The 18,114-nt window shown below is 54.7% G+C and overlaps 2 protein-coding genes across 7 annotated transcripts; one reads left to right on the plus strand and one right to left on the minus strand.

Annotated features, from left to right (window-relative positions):
- Nucleotides 1-43: 43 nt before the first annotated feature.
- TTC31 (tetratricopeptide repeat domain 31) lies at nt 44-7,870 on the plus strand. 6 transcript variants are annotated; one of them, XM_055089286.1, is made up of 8 exons: nt 44-209; nt 3,517-3,745; nt 3,884-3,967; nt 4,409-4,470; nt 4,557-4,635; nt 5,933-6,034; nt 6,222-6,543; nt 7,012-7,075. In XM_055089286.1, exons 1-7 carry the CDS (start codon nt 133-135, stop codon nt 6,519-6,521), a joined length of 933 nt encoding a protein of 310 aa, XP_054945261.1. In that variant the 5' UTR covers nt 44-132; the 3' UTR covers nt 6,522-6,543; nt 7,012-7,075. The 6 variants fall into 6 exon arrangements, 4 of the variants coding, with proteins under 4 accessions (XP_054945261.1, XP_054945260.1, XP_054945262.1 ...); XM_055089285.1 differs by having other exon boundaries at nt 6,222-7,870; XR_008618922.1 differs by lacking the exon at nt 7,012-7,075 and having other exon boundaries at nt 101-209; nt 4,409-4,474; nt 6,222-6,241.
- A 2,953-nt stretch (nt 7,871-10,823) lies between these two features.
- LBX2 (ladybird homeobox 2) lies at nt 10,824-12,442 on the minus strand. Its single transcript, XM_007107640.1, has 2 exons — nt 12,238-12,442; nt 10,824-11,209 (listed from the first exon to the last, which is right to left on the minus strand). Exons 1-2 carry the CDS (start codon nt 12,440-12,442, stop codon nt 10,824-10,826), a joined length of 591 nt encoding a protein of 196 aa, XP_007107702.1.
- Nucleotides 12,443-18,114: the final 5,672 nt, after the last annotated feature.

Genomic DNA, 18,114 nt, shown 5'->3' on the forward strand with positions numbered 1-18,114 from the left:
CGGAGCCGTCATCTCTGGCCCGGGAGCCGCCGGAACCGTCATGCACTCTCTCGCGCTCCGTAAGCGGAGGCTTCTGCCCCCAACAAAGATGGCTGCCGACTCTGTCCTACTCTGCTCTTCGGCCGGTGTCGAATGCCAGACTTTCACTTTCGGGTCACTGTTGACGGGGATGGCGCCGATTCCGAAGACCGCGGGGCTGGTCAAGCTAGGTAAGCAGGTGAGACAAGACCGGAGGGGGTCCAGGAGGACTGGGGCAGCCCCAATTAGATCTGTTTTCAGTAGGCTTTTGCGCTTCACGCGATGGGCAGAGGGCTCCAGCTCACCTACCCCGAGGCCCCCAGACGCACCGTCGCCTTCCTTTCCTATAGACTGTCCTCTGCGGCCCGGCTGCCCGCTGGGGGGTCGCTGCTGTCCCCAAACTCTGCAAGGAATTCGGTCCTGAGGACTACGGCGACGAGGTAGAAAGGACTCCTTGAGAATTTCTTGGTGATCCAGGGGTTAGGACTCCGCGCTTTCACTGCCGAGGCCAGGGATCAGTACCTGGTCTGGGAACTAAGATCCCGCAAGCCTGGCGGCGCAGCCAAAAAAAAAAAAACAAAACATAGCTCTTAGCTGCTCTTCGGCCCGTTCCCTTTACGGTCACGCCTCTTTTCAACCTTCCGTGTTGAGCCCTGCCCCGGCCCGGCGCCGCGCGGGGCTCCACCAGGGCTTTGGAGAAGCGTAACTGTGGGCCCTACTGCCAAGAAACGGAACGCAAGTGGAGGGGGGCGGGGGGCGGGGACGACTCAACGGTGATAAATGCTTGAAGTGAGCAGGATCGGGCAGACGAGGGTTTCTTAGTTGAGGATTGGGGAGTGGGTAGGAGTTGCTTGGGGAAAGATATTATGAACAGAGGGAACAGTGTGAGCAAAGACACTAAAGCAAGGACACGTTAAGAGAACGTCACTGAAGTGAGACCTTAGTTATGGGTTTGAGAGAAGAGGCGAGCAAGAGGGCAGCAAGTGGTTTGAAAGTCCTGGTCTGGCACATGGGATTGGGTGTCCTGAAGGAGGTGGTAGGGTTATAGAGGCAGGGACAGGATCAGATTTGGGAGCACTGAAAAGCTATACTTCCAACTGCTACCTGGTTATCTCTAAAAGCAAACTCAACAAGTCCAGAAGTTAATTCATCCTCTTTGCAAATTCGTTGCGTTTCCTCTCATCTTAATCTTGGTTAATAACACAAACTTCCAAACAGTTGCTTAATTCAGAAATCTGAGAATCATTCTACATATTCCTCCCCTTTTCTTTACCTCACCTGTGTAGTCAGTCACAAAATCTACTTCTGAAGTGTCTCTTCTAATCAAATCCATTATTTCCATTCCTACTTCTGCTGCCACTACCTTAGTTCAAGAACTCATTCTTTCTGGCCTGAACAGTTCTAATGACCTGCTAACTAAACATTTCACCCCTAGACTCATCTCTTTCCCCAGTACAATTTCATCTGAGCATTTCGCTTCCCAGATTAGATCCACTTCCACCACTAACAGAACAAAGTGCAAACTCACTGGGTCACACAGTGTTCTTCAGGCACAGCTCCTGGCTGCATCTCTATTACAATAGACTCCTCACCCATCTCTCTGCCTTTGCTCATTCAGCACACACTTATTGAGCACCAACTATGTACTGAACACTGTTTTAGCCACTGGGAAGAAAGCAGTAAACCAAACAGACAAAAATCCCTATAGTCAATGAATTAGCAGTGTCTAGTGGGGGCAGCCAGTCAACAAATAAATGATATTGTATGTCAAAAATGAGAAGTGCAAAGAAAAATAAAGCAAGAAGGAGGATAGGGAACACTGAGTGGAACTGAGAGGTTTTGCTTTTTAAAGGGAGTGGTCAGAGAAGTCCTCCCTCAGAAGATTTAAGCAGGGATCTGAAGGGGATGAAGGAGTGACCCATTCACTGGGGAAAGAGCATTCCAGGCAGATGAAATAACAAATACAAAAGCCCTGAAATGGGAGCACACTTGGTGTATTGTAGGAACTTCAAAGGAGACCACTGCAGTTGGAGGAGGGTGAGAGGGTAGGAGATGATTTCATGAAGAGAGTTGGTGACCAGATCATGTGTGGCCAGGTAGTGAATTAAGAGAGTAGTATAGACTGTGTTTTGGGGAGAGATAGAAGGTCAAGGCAGTCCTTTTTCTGTTTGTTTTTAAAGATGGCTTACACTAACTAAGGAAACAATCCTCATTAGAACCACAGAATGTACAGGCCAGGCCTTGAAGAGTCTTGCCTCATTTTGTGAATGAGGAAGCTGAGGTCCAGAGAGGTTAAATGACTTGTCCAAAATCAAACAGCCCAGTAGTGGCAGAGCCAGAACTAAGATGCAAGCAGCTGTGCTCCAGCACAGTGTTCTCTCTGGTTCTATGCTACCTGGCTAATTAAAAGAGCAATAAAAAGCAATGAATAATAAGGTTTTAAATTATATAACATAGGCTATGTTAATGCAGCTTGGTTGAATGAGGGCAGAGATAACTGGAAACGAAAGGGTCTGGGAAGGCTTTGTGGGGAGATGGAATTTGAACTCTTGAAGGTGAGGCAAGTTGTGGTGAGAAAGAAGCTCAGAGCCAGGAGGGATTTGAGGACAGCTGGGGGAAGACCCCAAGGCTGGAAGGAGCCTGGCGGCAGAGGGAGGACGGCAGCTAAGTAGGAGAGGATTGCAAGGGAAAACTGGAAAGGTCAGCCAGGGAGCTTTTTGGAAGGCTCCGAATCCCAGGCTAGACTCAGTCCTGCCTGTGGCCCTGGCAGTGGGGGATTACTGGAAAATTCTGAGTAGGGGAGTAATTGCTGAGAGCTTGGTTTGGGGGAGAAACAGATAAAGTGCAGGGAAGAGGCCAGCCAGGAACTGTGGCACTCATTTAGGCGTTGAGGTAGCCCCAGGGTGGATTATATGGGGGTGTTCCTATTCAAGGATATGGCAGGGGACACCGCCGGAAGGGCAGGTAAGAGGGCTCCATTTCAGGGGCATCAGTGTGGCTGACCTAATGGCAAGATGTCAGAGAAGCCTGGACTGAATGCCACCCTCAGCTCTTGGGAAGGCAGAAGAGTTAGTGAAGGCGGGTGATACATGTGAAAGTCAGGAGCAGCATGTTTTGAGGTGCTGAGCAGGGAGGGGTCGGCCAGTAAGGTTTTCCAGGCTGGGTGGCTGGTTAGTGGTTGCCGTGGTGGAGCGGTCAACCCAGCCAAGCTCCTTGCTGTCTCCCAGAGTTCCCCACAACACCAACCTAATCTCCCCTCCCCTCCCCATCCCAAGACATAGTGGATTTTCTTCTACGGCTTGTGGAGAATGATCCCTAGGGCCTGCATCGGATCCGTGTGGGTGGGAGCGGCAGGTGGCTGCAGCTGTGGCACCATGGTGGGGAGTGCAGGGGCCAGGCCCAGGGATTAAGGCTGGTACCCTGGAGTGGGGGGGCTGGCTTTCAGATGCTCCTCTCTCTCATGTTCTTTCTTTCCCTTCTCTTTCTCCCTCCTGACAGATTCCCTCCAGACCATTTCTGTTATGAGGGGGAAACAACTGGACAGAATGACAAGGCCAAGGAGGCTGAGAGACTGGGCACCTACTGTGGTCTCCAAAAGTCCTTCCTATACCCTCCACAAGGGTCTAAGCCCTGCCCTCAAAGCCCTTCTGCCTCGGCATCCTGCCTCAGTGACTCAGACAACCTGCTTCAGGTGGCCATGCCGCAGAGGCTCCTGCTGACTGAAGAGGTGAGACTCTAGTTCTCCCAGTCCCCAGATTCCCATGTCTATATTCTCTCCTAATCTGGATCTTTCAAGATTCGTTCATACTGCTTACCTCCCTTTCACTTTCTCTCTCTTTTCCTGCCACCTGCCCTTCCCCTCCAGGAAGCCAACCGCCTGGCTGAGGAGCCAATGTCTGAGCAGGAGCGCATGAAACGGAAAGCAGAGAAGAAACGACTCAAAAAGAAGGTAGCTGGAGGGCAGAAAGAGTGGGCACCCAGAGGGACTTGCGGGAGGGGAGAGGAGAGAACTCTAGATGGCCAGGGGGTCCTACGGGGCTCCGGGGCTGCAGGGTCTCCTGGAGGCCATTTGGTGCAGTGGTTCTGGAGTCACACTATGCTGTCTGGGCTGGAATCTGCCTCCTTACTATGAGCCCTCTGCCTGGTGACTGTCTTATCTGCTTTTTCACCTGTAAAATGAGGATGACAACAAAACCTACCTCATAGAGCTGCAAGGATTAAATGAGAGAGTGTATGCAAAGCTCTTAGTACGGTACCATGGCATGTAATATATATTGTTCACATGAAGAATTGGTCTCAGGATACAAAATATGTGTGTGTGTGGGTGTTTAAGTATAGTGCTCAAAATACATCTTCCTCTTCCTCGTCATTGTCATTACGGCGTCAAAAGGATCGGAAGCAAAGGGAGCATTTGGAGCAGGATGGCGGGGAGTCCAACGCAAATGTCTACAGGCAGGTACTAAGAGCACCAGGGACCAGGAGGTGGGGGCTGGAAAAGCAGGTGATCCCAACACTGCACCTATTCACCTTCCCTCCAGGCCGAGGCATTGCAGATGGGGATGGGAGCCCCCGTCCAGCTCTGGGAACCCAGCTCAGGGACAGTGTTGCGAGGAAGAGGTAAGAGCCCCCTTCCTTCCCATTATGGTCTCTGCCCACCCTCTCCTCTCACTACTGTAGGACATACCTCATCCCTGCCCCTCCTTAACTTTCCTTTCTGCTCACAGGACTCACTGGATCTATCTAGAACCTTTGTGTCTCTGGCTTTGTGCAGGGTTGGGGATTGGCCCCCCAGTGCCTGCAGAGAAAAGGGACTGAGTCAGGAGCCCCAAGGCAGGAGCTTGGGTCCCCAAGAGAAGATGAGTTAGGAGGAAGGAAGCACTCCAAAAGAAGAGAGCCCCAGGCAGAGTCATAAGGCAGAGGTGAGGAGGAGGGCAGAAGAACCTCAGCTGCAACCAGTGGAAGGGGCGCCAGAGGGCTCTGGGGAGTTACGCAATCTACGGGAAGAGGGCAGTGACCACTAGGAGTTCTCTGGCCCTATAGGATTAAGAGACCTGGGATCAAGCTCCATCACCGTCGCCCTGACCCCGGGTAGTTTCGTCTGCAAGAAAGTAGGGCTGATGCCATCTTGCAGACCTGTCACGAGGATTACATGAGTTGCCTGATACAAACTGTTTAAACAAAGGAGAAGGATTTGGGAAGGCTGAGGCCTTGAGTCCTGCTTGACTTTGCTTCCCATTCCTAGGCATCTCTAGGATTGCTGGCAGCTGCCTTACAACAGAGCCAGGAGTGAGATTCTTTCTCTCTCCTTCCTCACCCATCCCTCCCTGCGATAGCCCCATCTGAAACTTCCTACCCTCTCTCCTCCCCAGAGTTTGGTACCAGCTTTGCCCAGAATGGTTTCCACCACAAGGCCGTGGTCCTCTTCACCCAGGCCTCGAAGCTCAACCCCCGGGACCACCGTTAGGTGGGGGGGTTGGCCTCTGTGCTGGGACATCAGGGCGAGGCTGGGTGCCGAGGGAGGACCTGGACTTTTGGCCACTTTGTCTTTATCAGGTTATTTGGAAATCGCTCATTCTGCCATGAACGGCCGGGTCAGCCGGTGTGGGCCCTGGCTGATGCCCAGGTAGCCCTTACTTTGAGGCCTGGCTGGCCCCGGGGCCTCTTCCACCTGGGCAAAGCCTTGACGGGACTGCAGGTGATGGGTCTGAGTCTTCTGCTTCCACAGAAGAGGAATTTGAGTGGGATCGGGTGGGGATCAGGTCTACATTGGCATTTTCTAGTTAAGCTACTACCACAATGTCACAATGTTAGTGGTACTCAGAACTGGAGCCAGTTTGGGAAAGGGGGCAGTTTTAAGTTCCCTGACCCCACTGACACCTAAACTTTCCTCTTTCTCATTCCTCTGGGACCGAAGCATTTTGAAGAGGCAGCTGCTGTGTTCCAGGAGACTCTGAGAGGCGGATCCCAGCCTGACGCAGCCTGGGAGCTCCACTCCTGCCTTCTACAACTCGCTCTGGTAAGGGGACCAGACCCACGCTCATGCTGAGGGGGAAACAGAGAGAACTGGCCAGGATTGCAACACCAAGTGGTGCTGCTTTCTGCCTCAGGCAAATAAGGGGGATGGGCAGGAATGCATGGGATGAGGGGGGCACAGGCAGCACTGCTGGAAGGAGTATCAGGTGCCCCTCCCTCTTCTTTCTCAGCAGGACCAGCGAGGAGGAAGCCCTGGGCCGCCTCTGTCAACTGGATTCCCCTATGCATTTCCCCATGTTGAGCTGGGGCCTTCAGGCCTCCTCTCCCTCAGTTGCCCTGGAAGCACTGCTCCGAGGGCCCCTGGCCTTCTGTCTCCACCCTTGCATTATCCCCCACATCACCTGAGCCACTGCAGCTGGTCCCTCCCCCATACTCAGAGCAGAAGACCCTGTCCTCTCCATTTACAGGACTCCTCAAAGGGCTGGGGCATCCTGGGACTTGGGCCCCAGCACCTACCTCACACCAGATGAAGGAGGACCTGTCCCTAATAAGGCAAGGCCATGTGTGCATCCCACAGGGATGAAGGACACTGTGTGGTAGCAGTTCACTGCACATTTTGAGACCTGTACTCTAAAACCACGGTTGGGAACATCCCTGGCAGTCATGCCTCTTGCCACAGAGACCTTCTGATGAGAGAAAGGAGCCCTACATCCACTGCAATAGGCTTTCTTTGGTTCTTAAGCAGATGGCTTCTTCTGGGAGCAGTAAGGAAAAATAAAATCCCCCAAGGCTCAAGAAGGGATCTGTACAAAAGTTCAGGTTTTCAGACTATAACAGACCTGGCAATGGGGGCATTTGAGGCTTGCCCTGCTCTGTTTCTTGGCCCTGGGGGACTCACTCACCGGCCAGAGCTCTGTGCTCAGGATGGGGTCACAGTAATGAATAAGGCCCAAGTCTCGCCCTTCAGCTTGACAGATGCTCACTTCTTCCTAATCCCAGTTCTTGCCCTGTTTTCTCAAGCCTGAGCTCTTCATGCCCTGTTTCCTGTCCACACTTCTCTGCATATTCTGACCTCTCCTTTGCCCAATGGTCTGATGCTCACCTCCTCCGACTGCTAGAAGATTCACCAAGGGTTTGTATTTACCAGCTTACCAGCTCCTGCCTGGAGCTGGCAGAGCCCATACATCTCCACGTGCCTGCACTGCTGGCTATCCCACTGATGGGGCCTTAGCAGGTACCCAGGCTTCTGCTACTTTGGTCATGGTCTTTCTCCACTCCAGCACTGGGCGTTGTAACCAGCCTTTCCCCCATGTGATTTACTTAATTTTTTCCACCCAGGGTCACTGCCCCTAAAGAACGCTAAAATCCTCTACTTTCTGTATAAGAATCATGACCTTCTGGTTTCTCCTCTAAGATCCTGGCAGCTGCTCCTGGCTGGTTCCTCCCTAGCTCTGGCTGGGACTCTCAGTTCATTTAAATATGGATCTGCAGGGGACTTTTAGGCCTCCAGAATGCCTTTCCTAGAGGAACCATTTATCAGGATGAATGAATGACTCTTGCTGCCCTATGGGTCTTCTTCAGCACCGTTTGCACCTAGAGATAGGAGATGCTGAAGCACCTCTTTATTTAAGGCTGTCCCAAATTCTTTTTATTGCTTATGGTTTCAGGCCCCTTAAATACTGTATGACAGATTGAAGTCTGCCATTACTAGTTGGGTCACCTTCGGCAGATTTCTTAACACCTGTGCTTCAGTTTCCTCATCTGTAAAATGTGGGCAATCCCTACCCCACAGGGCTGTTGTGAGGGCTGAAAGAGAAAGTGTGAGAACCTACCTACCCGAAGCCTGGTACACAGTGGGTGTTAAATAAACTGATTTTTATCTGCAATTGTCCTACATATTCATGATTCCAACACTGGGAAGAGGAGTATGAGTGAATTGCTGCTTATTTCACAAAATACAGAGTTTGTGGGACTGTGGTTCTCAAAGCGTGGTCCCTGGGCCACCAGCATCAGTGTCACCTGGGAACTTTTTACCAATACAAATTCTCAGGCCCCCTCTAGACCTTCTAAATCAGAAGCTAAAAGAGTGGGCCCAACAGTTTGTGTTTCAATAAGCCCTCCCGGTGACCCTGAGGCACCTGACGTTTGGGAAGCTCTGCTCTAGGACCTAGCAGAGGAGACACTCATCCAAGAGGCCATTTTGGTGGGACAGGTTTGAGTTTTGTTTATCCAAGCCTTGATTATAAGAGGTGGTAGCACTGGGCTAGAATTTAGGAAGCCCTAAGTAGCAGAGGGTTATGGCTCAGAGCCAGTTAACTTGACTGAACCCTACCTTCCTGACTAGAATGATTTGCCCTGGGAGTTCTTTGCTCATGCCCGGCTGGTGGGCGGGTGGGGTTCGGGAGAGGTAGTTGTGTTTGTTTAAGGGGTGATTATATCACAGTGCCTCCGTACGAGGCCTGCTCATGTGGCCCTCTTGTTCTGGACTGGGGCTAGGAAGGTGGGACTTACATGCTTTGGGGACTCCACTAGGGCTCCTGGCCCCTCAAAGAAGGGCCACCCACCACTACTGTATGGCATCTTTGCTTTCAGGCTGAGCTGCTCCTTGCTCTTCCAGCCCCTCAAAGAAATGTCCCCGCCCCAGTACCTCTTAGACTGTCCTGGATTTGAATCTTTCCCAAGAGCCGTAGGACTCCTGACACCTTGCCTCCACTTTGTCCCACACTCACACTGCTAACTGGTAGGGTTCTGACCCAGCAGCCTGAGTTCTGAGTCCCCAGGGCTGGAAGGCAGAATGACCAAACATCCTGGTTTTCCTGGGACTGAGGGATTTTCAAGGCTGTGGAGCTTCCAGCGCTAAAAGTGGGAAAGCCCTGGGCAAACAGGAATGAATTGGTCACCCCAATCTAAAGGTTCCAGAGAGGCAGTCTTTAGAAGGGGATGAAGGGAATACAGATGGAGCCCTGAACAGGAACCAGGGGAGGTATGTGTGTGTTGTATATGTGTACTGTAGAGGCAACACAGGTGCAAAGAATACTTTTTGTATATAATAGGTGACAGATTCTTAGCTCTGTACTTGTAGTCATTATGTTCCTGTCAATGATGTCATTTTCCTTCCAGTTGCCCAGGGTTTCAAGGTTGTCTTTGACTCCTCCAATCTTTGGTCACTGGAGAAATTACACTGATTCCTGTTTCATAACAACCTTTCTCCCCACTCCAAGTCTGGCCCTGAATTCTCTCTGCTCTTACTTTTTGCAGTGGCCAGAGCTACACTCCTTCCTGAGGTCTGTGCCAGTCACCCTGCACATGCAGCCAGATGAGCCTGCCCTAAACATTGCTCTTATACCTCTCCTCCCTAAAACCTCCGAGAACCATGACATGCTCTGTCTACAGTACAATGCCTAAATTCCTACCTTTGGCTCTTCCCTCTCTCTGCTCTGTGAACACTTCTTTCAGTTAGTAGTCCCAGCCCCCACTTACAAGCTTCATGACATGATCATGGGCTTCTGTGATTTCATTCTCCTTATCCTTAAAATGAAATTAAAGTCTCATCTCATGGGATTTATTGTAAAGATTAATCCATGCAAAGCATTTGGAACTGTGTCTGAAAATGCCAGGTTCCTTTCTGCCTTCCAGCCTTGTTCACCTCCCTGAAATATCCTTTTCTGGGACTTCTACCTGCAACTGAGGCCCTAGCTGACACACACCCCTCCCCCCACCCCAGCGCTGGGTGGATTATTCCCAGAGCATCCTGAGAGTGGGATTGTGGCACCTAAGCTTGGGAAGGTCTGAGGGAGGAAGGACTGATAGAGAGGGGAAGCAGGAAGACCAAGCCTAAGCATGGTCTCCTAAAGATGAACAGGGATGACAGGGCATGGGGGAAGACCTGCATCACGGGGAGTGTTCCTTTTCCCTCCCCATCACATGCAGGAGGATGATTAATTACCAGCGTTAGAAATTAATCTCAGAAATGTCTGCTGGAGGAGGTGGGCTGGGCTCTCTACCCTGCAAGCAGCTACTCTAAGCTCTGCCTCAGCAAGTAGGACCAATCCTTCCCACCCTCCCGCCACCGCCGTCATCCTGGTGGTGACATTTTCCGCCCAAGTGCGGGGTGGGATGGAGGTCGCAGAAGCAGGGGTATGTCCCCTCTCCCAGAGCTCATCACTTTGCCTGTGTCTCAGCGTAAGATTCTCTGTGGGGCCGAGAAGGGTCAGGACTCTGTTAACAAATGACCTCAGGGTGGGGAAAAAGGAGAGTCAGGCAGGACGCTGTCACTCTAGGGCCAGTCTATTAGTTAGGTGCAAGGTCTCCCAGGTGGCAGCTGATCAAACGCCGGGTGGAGACCTGGAAGTAAGGCGGCCAGTAGAGGAGGGGTACGCGCCCGCAGCTACCAGAGTCCCATATGCCCTTCCCCTCATCCCGCAGTCTCCAGAGCATAAAGCTGACAAGCACCAGCTCTGAAGGCTGGTTGGATGCCTGGGTCCACATCCTGACCTAGGGGTTTGTTCTTTTGTAAAATGGGCATAATTATATCACCTACCTTATTGGGTTGCGTGAGGGTTAAAGGAAACATCGGATTTAAAGCGCTCGGCACGGTGCCAAGCACGGAATCTTCGCAATAATCAGCAGATTCTGCTCTTACTGCTGGGAGCGCCAGGATTGAGGCGTGCTGCGGCGGAGTCTCAACTTTATTCTCAACAATTGGGAAAGGTGGACGTCTGGACTGTGAGCCGGAAGGGGCCCGGGTCGACACCCTCCCTTTACCCCGGAACCCAGACAGGCCGCGGAGGCGCGGAGTCCAGGGCCCCAGAGCCCTGGAGGTGGCTTTGCCTTCAATCGTCCACCTGTATCTCCTCGTCTGACAATTGGGGCCCAGAGTCAGGCCGGGCGGGGCCAGGGCAGAGGCCTGGGGCGCCGTGAGGCAGCGCGAGGCGGCACTGGATTTCGGGGGACAGCGAGCGCAGCGAGGCCAGGTCGGCGCGCATCTCCTCCACGTCGCGCTTCAGCTTGGCTCGCCGGTTCTGGAACCACGTGACGACCTGCGCGTTGGCCAAGCCGAGCCTCGCCGCCAGCCCGTCACGCTCGGACGGTGCCAGGTACTTCTGGAAGACAAAGCGCCGCTCCAGCTCCAGCACCTGCTGCGCGGTGAACGCCGTGCGTGACTTCCGCCGTCTGCGGCCGGCCCGGCCAGGGCCCAGCGCGCCTGGGGCCGCGCGGCCTGCGGGGACAGGGCGGGGGTCAGCCTTCTTCTAGCTTACGGGAATCAGGCTTCGGTCTGGGAGGAAAAGCGGGGGTGGGGTCAAACCAGCGAGGGGGGCGTTTGTGCGGAGCGAAAAGACGGACGGGAGCCAGAACGGCCGCCCCTTCCCCAACTTTGCGAGGGGGGAGGGTGGTATTTCAGCCCGGGGGTGGGGCACAAAGTGGAACCGGCCACTGGGGTACTGGAGGCAGGAGGCTGAGGGTATCTTGCGGGGACTGGGGAGTGGGAGGAGGGCGGGACGAGCCAGAGAACTGGTGCACGGTCAGGCGGTCTATGGCGGGGCCTTTGAGGCCTTCCGGAGCCCCTGGTGGAGCGGGCTTGCAGGTCTGGGCCAGCACCAGAGGCAGGGGCCGACCATGGTCAGAGTAGGGGCAGCCAGCCGGAATGGTGAGTGTAAGAGAACCTGCACCGTGCCCTTCTTTAGACTCGTGGGTGTCGGGCACTCTCGGCTTATTCTTTTTGACACGGGCGCCCCCTCCTCGAGCCCAAAAGGGAGAGAGTGGGGGTACAAAGGGCGAGCAAAGGCGGAGTCCAGAGTCCCGCGGCCCTTGAGGCTCCAAGGAACTTCTGCTCCTTGCGCCCTCTCAAGAGGAGAGCGGCTTGGAACGGAGCACGGTCACCCGGAGAGGCCCGAGCCTCGCCTCCCTGCACTTTCTGCGCCGCCCTTGCCCTAGCTCACTCATTTACAGCCTCCGGGCCAGGCCTTTTGTCTCCTCTCTGGCCTTTCTCTGTCGCGATTGCCCCGCTCAGTTCTCGACAGACTGGCCCTTCCCCTCGGCGCTGGCGACCTCCAGGAGCGGGCGCGGAGCCTGGGAACTAACGGAGGGGAGGGGAGAAGAGGGAGAGGCAAGCCCCGGCACGTGGGCTGAGGGCAGGGTGCAGATTAGGGTAGAGGCCAGGGTGAACGAAGGTTCGAGACCGGGAACCTGGAGAAAAGAAATGGGGAGAAGGCCAAGTCACAGCGAGCGACCTCGCCGGCGCTATACCTTCAGAGGGCTGCGGAGCGTGCCCGTCAAGTACGCGGAAAGTTTTACTAGTCAGCTCCTCCAGCGCGCACAGCGGCGACGTGGGACCTTGGTTCGACTCTGGAAGCTGCGACGCAGAGGGTCCTCGGGGAACCATGTGCGGGCCTAGGATGTCTGCGATGCTGAAGGGTGTCCGGGGTGTCCGGGGCTCGGATCCCGAGCTCATGGCCAGCCGGGCTGTGGCGGTCCCGCCACGCTCGGTTCCGCAGCTGCCTGGGCCCCAGCGCGGCTCCCGATCTGGGCCCCCAGCCTCAGACCCGCCCCCCGCGCTGGGCCCGAGCCTCGAGTGCCCCTCCTCCTGCGCCCCCACCCCCCAACCCGGCCGGGTCCGCGGTGGGTCTGGAGCTGGTAGACGTCCCGGCAGCGGTATTTCTACAGGGTGGGGAGGTGTGGAGAGAAACCGGAGGAACAACCCGCCAGGCCGGGCCGCAGGGCTGCTCTGCGCTGCCGGACGCGGCGCAGTGCACACTCGGGCTGGACCCTTCCTGGGCGGCCCCCAGATTCTGTATACCACAGACTCCCCGCCTAGCCGCAGCTCTGGCTCATAAACTCGTCGGCAATAAAATTGCTTTCCCTGGCCCCAGCGGCTGGGGAGTTGCAAAATTCCGAAAAGGGAGAGCGGAGCTGGCAGTGGTAGGATACCCAGTCTCACCTAGTAAGGACCTCTGTCTCCTGACCTGGCCCCCTCGTTCCGCCCCATCCCTGCGGAACGCTCTTAAAGAGGTCGGACGGCTGGAAGTTATTAGCGCGGTGCTGGGGGCTGGGGGACTTGCAACTTGGAAGGACCTGGCCGGGCAGAGCGATTGTAACCGGGAATACTGGGGATGCCATGGGGAAGCAAGTGCAGGTGAGTGGACTCTGCCGGCTCTCTGGCTGGACCCAAGGCTGTCCCGCTAGGGCTCAGAGGCCCTGAGGAAGTCAAAACACAGGGAGAAGGGGCCGGAGACCTCCTGGGCCTCAGGAGAGAGGACACAGCAAACCAGAGCTAGTGTTACTGCCCAGGAGGGGTCTTTGCCAGTGAAGCCTGGGCTTCCTGGTTACTCTTTCCATCTATCTGTCGATCTGTCTGTCTTTGTCTTCTTATTAAGCTCCTGTAGTTGGAGTAGAGGTCCTTCAGCCTGGAGAGGCCCAGAAACCACCCAGCATCTAAAACAGTGGAGGCGGCCACTGGTCACTGCCCAGGAGCATCAGGGTCACTCGCTATAGAAGAGTGACTTGAAGGGCAGACTTCATCTACCCAACCAGATCCCGGGACAGAACCCCTACCAACCCAGGGGCAAATTCTAAGACCTGGGATATTCATTCCTATTTTATCTGGGTTCTGTCTTTCTCACTTCTCTCCCACAGCTAGTCCTGGGCTTATACCACAGCCCTCCTTTGTAGGAAGAAGACAGCTCTGGGACAGCACTGCTCACCAGTGGAGGCCCAACAGGGCAAGGGTTTTGTTCACGTATCACATCCCAGAGGCAGAGAAGCCCCACCACTCCTGAGGAACTCACCACTCCTAAGGAACTTGCTGCTATGGTTTCTTCTATTTTTTTTGAACAGTGCCATGAAGAAGTGGACCAGTCCCTCCTGGATTGTCCATTATGTCACCTTCTCTGTAGACTTCTGTACCTCCCACCATTTGTGCAGTGATACTCTGAGTCCACCTGTCTATTCTCTGGGGCGAGTGGAGCCTGCAGTTGGGGTGCCCTGAACAGAGCTTGGGAGATCCAAGACACCTGGGTCAAAGACTCCTTGACAAGGACAGGAAAACACTTTGATAATGGGGGTCAGGGAGCCTCATGTAACCTGAGGCAGTGATGTAGCCCACACCCAATAAAGGATATTCTTGGTAAAGGGCTCCCTCTCAAGGCACCCCCCATCCCCTAAGACTCACACAGACACTCACATAGTACCTTCATGGCAGCCTAAGCAATAAACTCAGCCCAGTGGGCCACTGTTGGATCAGAGAGCAGACAGTGGAAAGCTGAGATGCCAGGAACTTGTTAATTGGTTATTAATGGTGGCAGGTGGAGGAGAGCCAGGAGAGATCCTCTTAGCTGGAGGCCTCAGCCCTCTGAACCATCCTGGGGGGTTCACTTAATCTGCAGTTAAAGAAGGTCTCAGGAGGCTGCAGGAACTGCCTAGCCTATGTCCCATGCCTGTCACCAAACAGACACTCCGGCCTTCACTCATGCATCTTCTTATGTAGTTTTTGTTTTTTTTTTTTTTTTTTTTGCGGTACGCGGGCCTCTCACTGTTGTGGCCTCTCCCGTTGCGGAGCACAGGCTCCGGACACGCAGGCTCAGCGGCCATGGCTCACGGGCCCAGCCGCTCTGCGGCATGTGGGATCTTCCCGAACCGGGGCATAAACCCGTGTCCCCTGCATCGGCAGGCAGACTCTCAACCACTGCGCCACCAGAGAAGCCCCTTATGTAGCTTTTATGTCATCTCTTCTGCTCTCAATTACTCCTGTGTGTCAGTGTGGGGCTCTCCTGAAGGGCCTTTGCTTTCCTCCCCTTCTGTCTCTCCAACATTTTCCCCCTTGCAACCGGGCTTAGGAATGGGGTTGAACAATGGGGTTGGGCAGTCCCCAGATGTGGGTTTGGGGGAGGAGAGGGAAGGAGAGACCAATAAAGGGAAGAGGCCACTTACAGCAGAGCCCAGCTAAGGTCATCTCAGCAGCCAGGGACTTGTCCAGACAATTGTGGGGCCACAGGAGGGGACTTTTCCCAGCAAAGCCCCTGGAACCTGAGCTGGGGAGAAACCAGATCCTCCGAGGGGGGTAGGAGGAAGGGAATGATTAATGAGGGAGATTAAGAGATTAAACCTGGGTTCTGGGCTGAGGAGGGGGGCGCTTAGCTGTCTCATAAGCTTCCCCCGACCCCAGCTCAGCAGTGCTGCTGCTCTCCAGTGCACCTCTTCCCACCATACCTCCCAGCCCCATGGTCCAACCCTCTCTGCCTTGGGTCCTCCCCAGAGCCATCCAAAGACGTGAGCCTACATTGCTGCCTGCCACCCCCCTTCTGCAACAGATTCTCCCCATTGTCCTTTCAGACATTTGGGGGTCCTCTGCTCCCTCCTCTAGCAGAGATCCCCTCTTTCTCACTTTCCCTCCAGAAGGCACCTCCATTCCCACTTACGGGTGCCTTCTCACCCACCCCCAACACCCTCTTTCAGTATTCCCTTTCCTCATCACCCCCATCTTATTTCTCATTCCCTGACGCTGCACCTCTGACCCGCCTTGCCCTCCTCAGCCTCTCAGCTTGCAGATTCCTCTACCCAGGCCTGCCCCAGATGTACCCCCTCTTCTTGGCATCCATATCTGCTCAATAAATGACCTTTAGCCCCCTGGATTTCCCACCCCAAGCATTTCTCTGAATTCTGTGAGTGTAAAGGGGGGCGGAATCCTCAGAATAACCTCCTTGGGGTGGTGGATGGCCGAGGACAGTCGCAAGAGATGTGCTTGTCCTCACCCCCCCCCCCCAGGGGAAATCCCTTAACCAGAGTGAGAGGGAAGTGGGCATTTTAGAGAAGAAACTCCAGGCAGAGGAGCTGGGGCAGGGAGTCCATACATCTCACACACTTCCGGGATGGTTTTCTCTTTCAGAAAACGTTAATGCAGATATAACCGATTCAGACATAAATTTTAGTTTCCTCACTTCTAGGGCCTCAGGTCTGTGAGTTCTTTTAGGGCCTTTACGCTGGCTCACGAAAAGCTCTGCGCAATTGCCGCCAAGCTGGGGGTGTGCAGGCTGCGGTGGGGGAGCGGTGGGATGCTCAGACACTCCCCCACACCCCCACACTGGTGTACCCCTTGGGACTCACTGTTCCAGGGAAGTCCCTTTTCCCTATCTCCTCACCCCCGCCCACCCCCAAGTCCTGGGAGAGACTGGCCAGGCTGAGAGAGATGGGTCCTCCTCTGTGCCAAAGGCCAGAGCAAATCTTGGTGCCCCCTCCCTCAGGTGAGTGTGGACCACGAAAGGGGTTTGGTGAGAAAGGGCATCAGGGGCAAGGGCGAGCTTGGCCCTGCAGGTGAGGACCGACGCCTCCACCGGGGCTCCCCGCGAGGTTCCGGGCGCCTGCGGGAGGGCGGGCTGCGTGCTGGGAAGGCCCTGCAGCCGCTTCTCTGAGCACAGCGCGGGCGTTCTAGGTCACCAAGCCCAAGAGAACCGTGGGCTTGATTTGCCCGCTGTGGCGCAGATCGAGACCCAAGTGACCCCGAGGGTCAGCAGGATCTGCGTGGGGCAGGCCAGGGAGGGAAGTAATGGACCCACAGATGAAGGGAGAACGGCGTGGTGCCCGCAGCTGGTCTGATCAGCCACTTCGGGAGACGCACAGCAGCTACCGCCACCACTGCCACCCCGGCAAACAGACAAAAAAAAAGGCTCCACTGAGCTGAGGGCGAGGCGGGGAGCCGCTCCAACCCAGATCCAGGCCTGAGCGCCTTCCGCTGCTTCTTGGCCGCAAGCCATGTGTCATCAAAGGCCTCATCCCGAGGCTTGGTTCTCAGGTCTCCGGTCTCCAGCAGCCTTATCTTCTGACTGGGCCTGCTAGATGTCAAGCTGCCGCCAAGCCCCTACCTGACTACTCTGCAGGGGCGTTTCCATTCTCCTTACCTCCACTACCGACCCCGCCCCTGCCCCCGGAAATGCCCTTTCACACACAGATGCCTTGAGAACAGTCTAAGCTCTGCGTGCTTGAGTGGGCCTGGGAGTAACCAGCGCTTAAATTCAGGGAGAAGAGAATGGGGAACCCTGGGATAGATATAATTCATCAAAAACCTCCAGATAGGGTTTCCCTGGTGGCGCAGTCATTGAGAATCTGCCTGCCAATGCAGGGGACACGGGGTCGAGCCCTGGTCTGGGAAGATCCCACATGCTGCGGAGCAACTAGGCCCGTGAGCCACAACTACTGAGCCTGCGCATCTGGAGCTTGTGCTCCACAAGAGAGGCCCGTGCACTGCGATGAAGAGTGGCCCCCGCTCGCCGCAACTAGAGAAAGCCCTCGCACAGAAACGAAGACCCAGCACAGCCAAAAAATAAAATAAATAAATAAATATTAAAAAAAAAAACAACCAACCTCCAGATATATGCTGGTATAGAGGCAGGCCCAAGACACTGAAAAAAGCCCTGATTCTGGATGAGGGAAGGTTTTCTGGAGGAGGTGACACTTAGGCTTTCAAGGACAGCTGCTGGAGGCGGTGGGGGGGTGGGCGCGTTCCAGGCCTGAGGCCTGAAACATGTGAGGCTCGGGAATCTTGGAGATGGTGCCAGGAAGGAACTGGGCCTGGGCCAGTGGCCCTGCAGTATCCCTACCCTGGTCCCTGCTGCCTGCCCAGAGTTCACCAAGGGTTCTGCCTTGCTGTCTGCAGTCTCTCCACATGTGCCTTTCTCTTGGCCTACAAGCTTCATCCATGGGGAGGGAAGCCCACACCTACTGTGCCCTGGGAGAGAGCTCAGGTTTCTGCCCCTGAGTCTCTGGCTCTTTTAGCCAGTTCAGGCCACCTTCACTATGGCCCTCCCCTGGGCCCTCTGCCACCCAATCTCCATCTGGGGAAGCTCAGGCACCTTCAGCCCTCACAAGCTATACCCAATGACGCCCTTGAATTCATGGAGTCAGACTTTGACCAGCACCAGATTTAGGCTTTAAACAGTATGGAGGTTCCTTAAAAAACTACAAATAGAACTACCATATGACCCCGCAATCCCACTACTGGGCATATACCCTGAGAAAACCATAATTCAAAAAGAGTCATGTACCAAAATGTTCATTGCAGCTCTATTTACAATAGCCAGGACATGGAAGCAACCGAAGTGTCCATCAACAGATGAATGGATAAAGAAGATGTGG

Source organism: Physeter macrocephalus, chromosome 12 (assembly GCF_002837175.3).
Source record: "Physeter macrocephalus isolate SW-GA chromosome 12, ASM283717v5, whole genome shotgun sequence".
Lineage (NCBI taxonomy): Eukaryota > Metazoa > Chordata > Mammalia > Artiodactyla > Physeteridae > Physeter > Physeter macrocephalus.

Coding starts and splice junctions, on each gene's coding strand:
- TTC31 (XM_055089285.1), top strand. CDS start 133: ATGCCAGACTTTCACTTTCGGGTCACTGTTGACGGGGATGGCGCCGAT. Junction 210..3,516: donor CGCGGGGCTGGTCAAGCTAG/GTAAGCAGGTGA, acceptor CCCTCCTGACAG/ATTCCCTCCAGACCATTTCT. Junction 3,968..4,408: donor AGAAACGACTCAAAAAGAAG/GTAGCTGGAGGG, acceptor CGGCGTCAAAAG/GATCGGAAGCAAAGGGAGCA.
- LBX2 (XM_007107640.1), bottom strand. CDS start 12,442: ATGAGCTCGGGATCCGAGCCCCGGACACCCCGGACACCCTTCAGCATC. Junction 11,210..12,237: donor CGCTCCGCAGCCCTCTGAAG/GTATAGCGCCGG, acceptor CTGTCCCCGCAG/GCCGCGCGGCCCCAGGCGCG.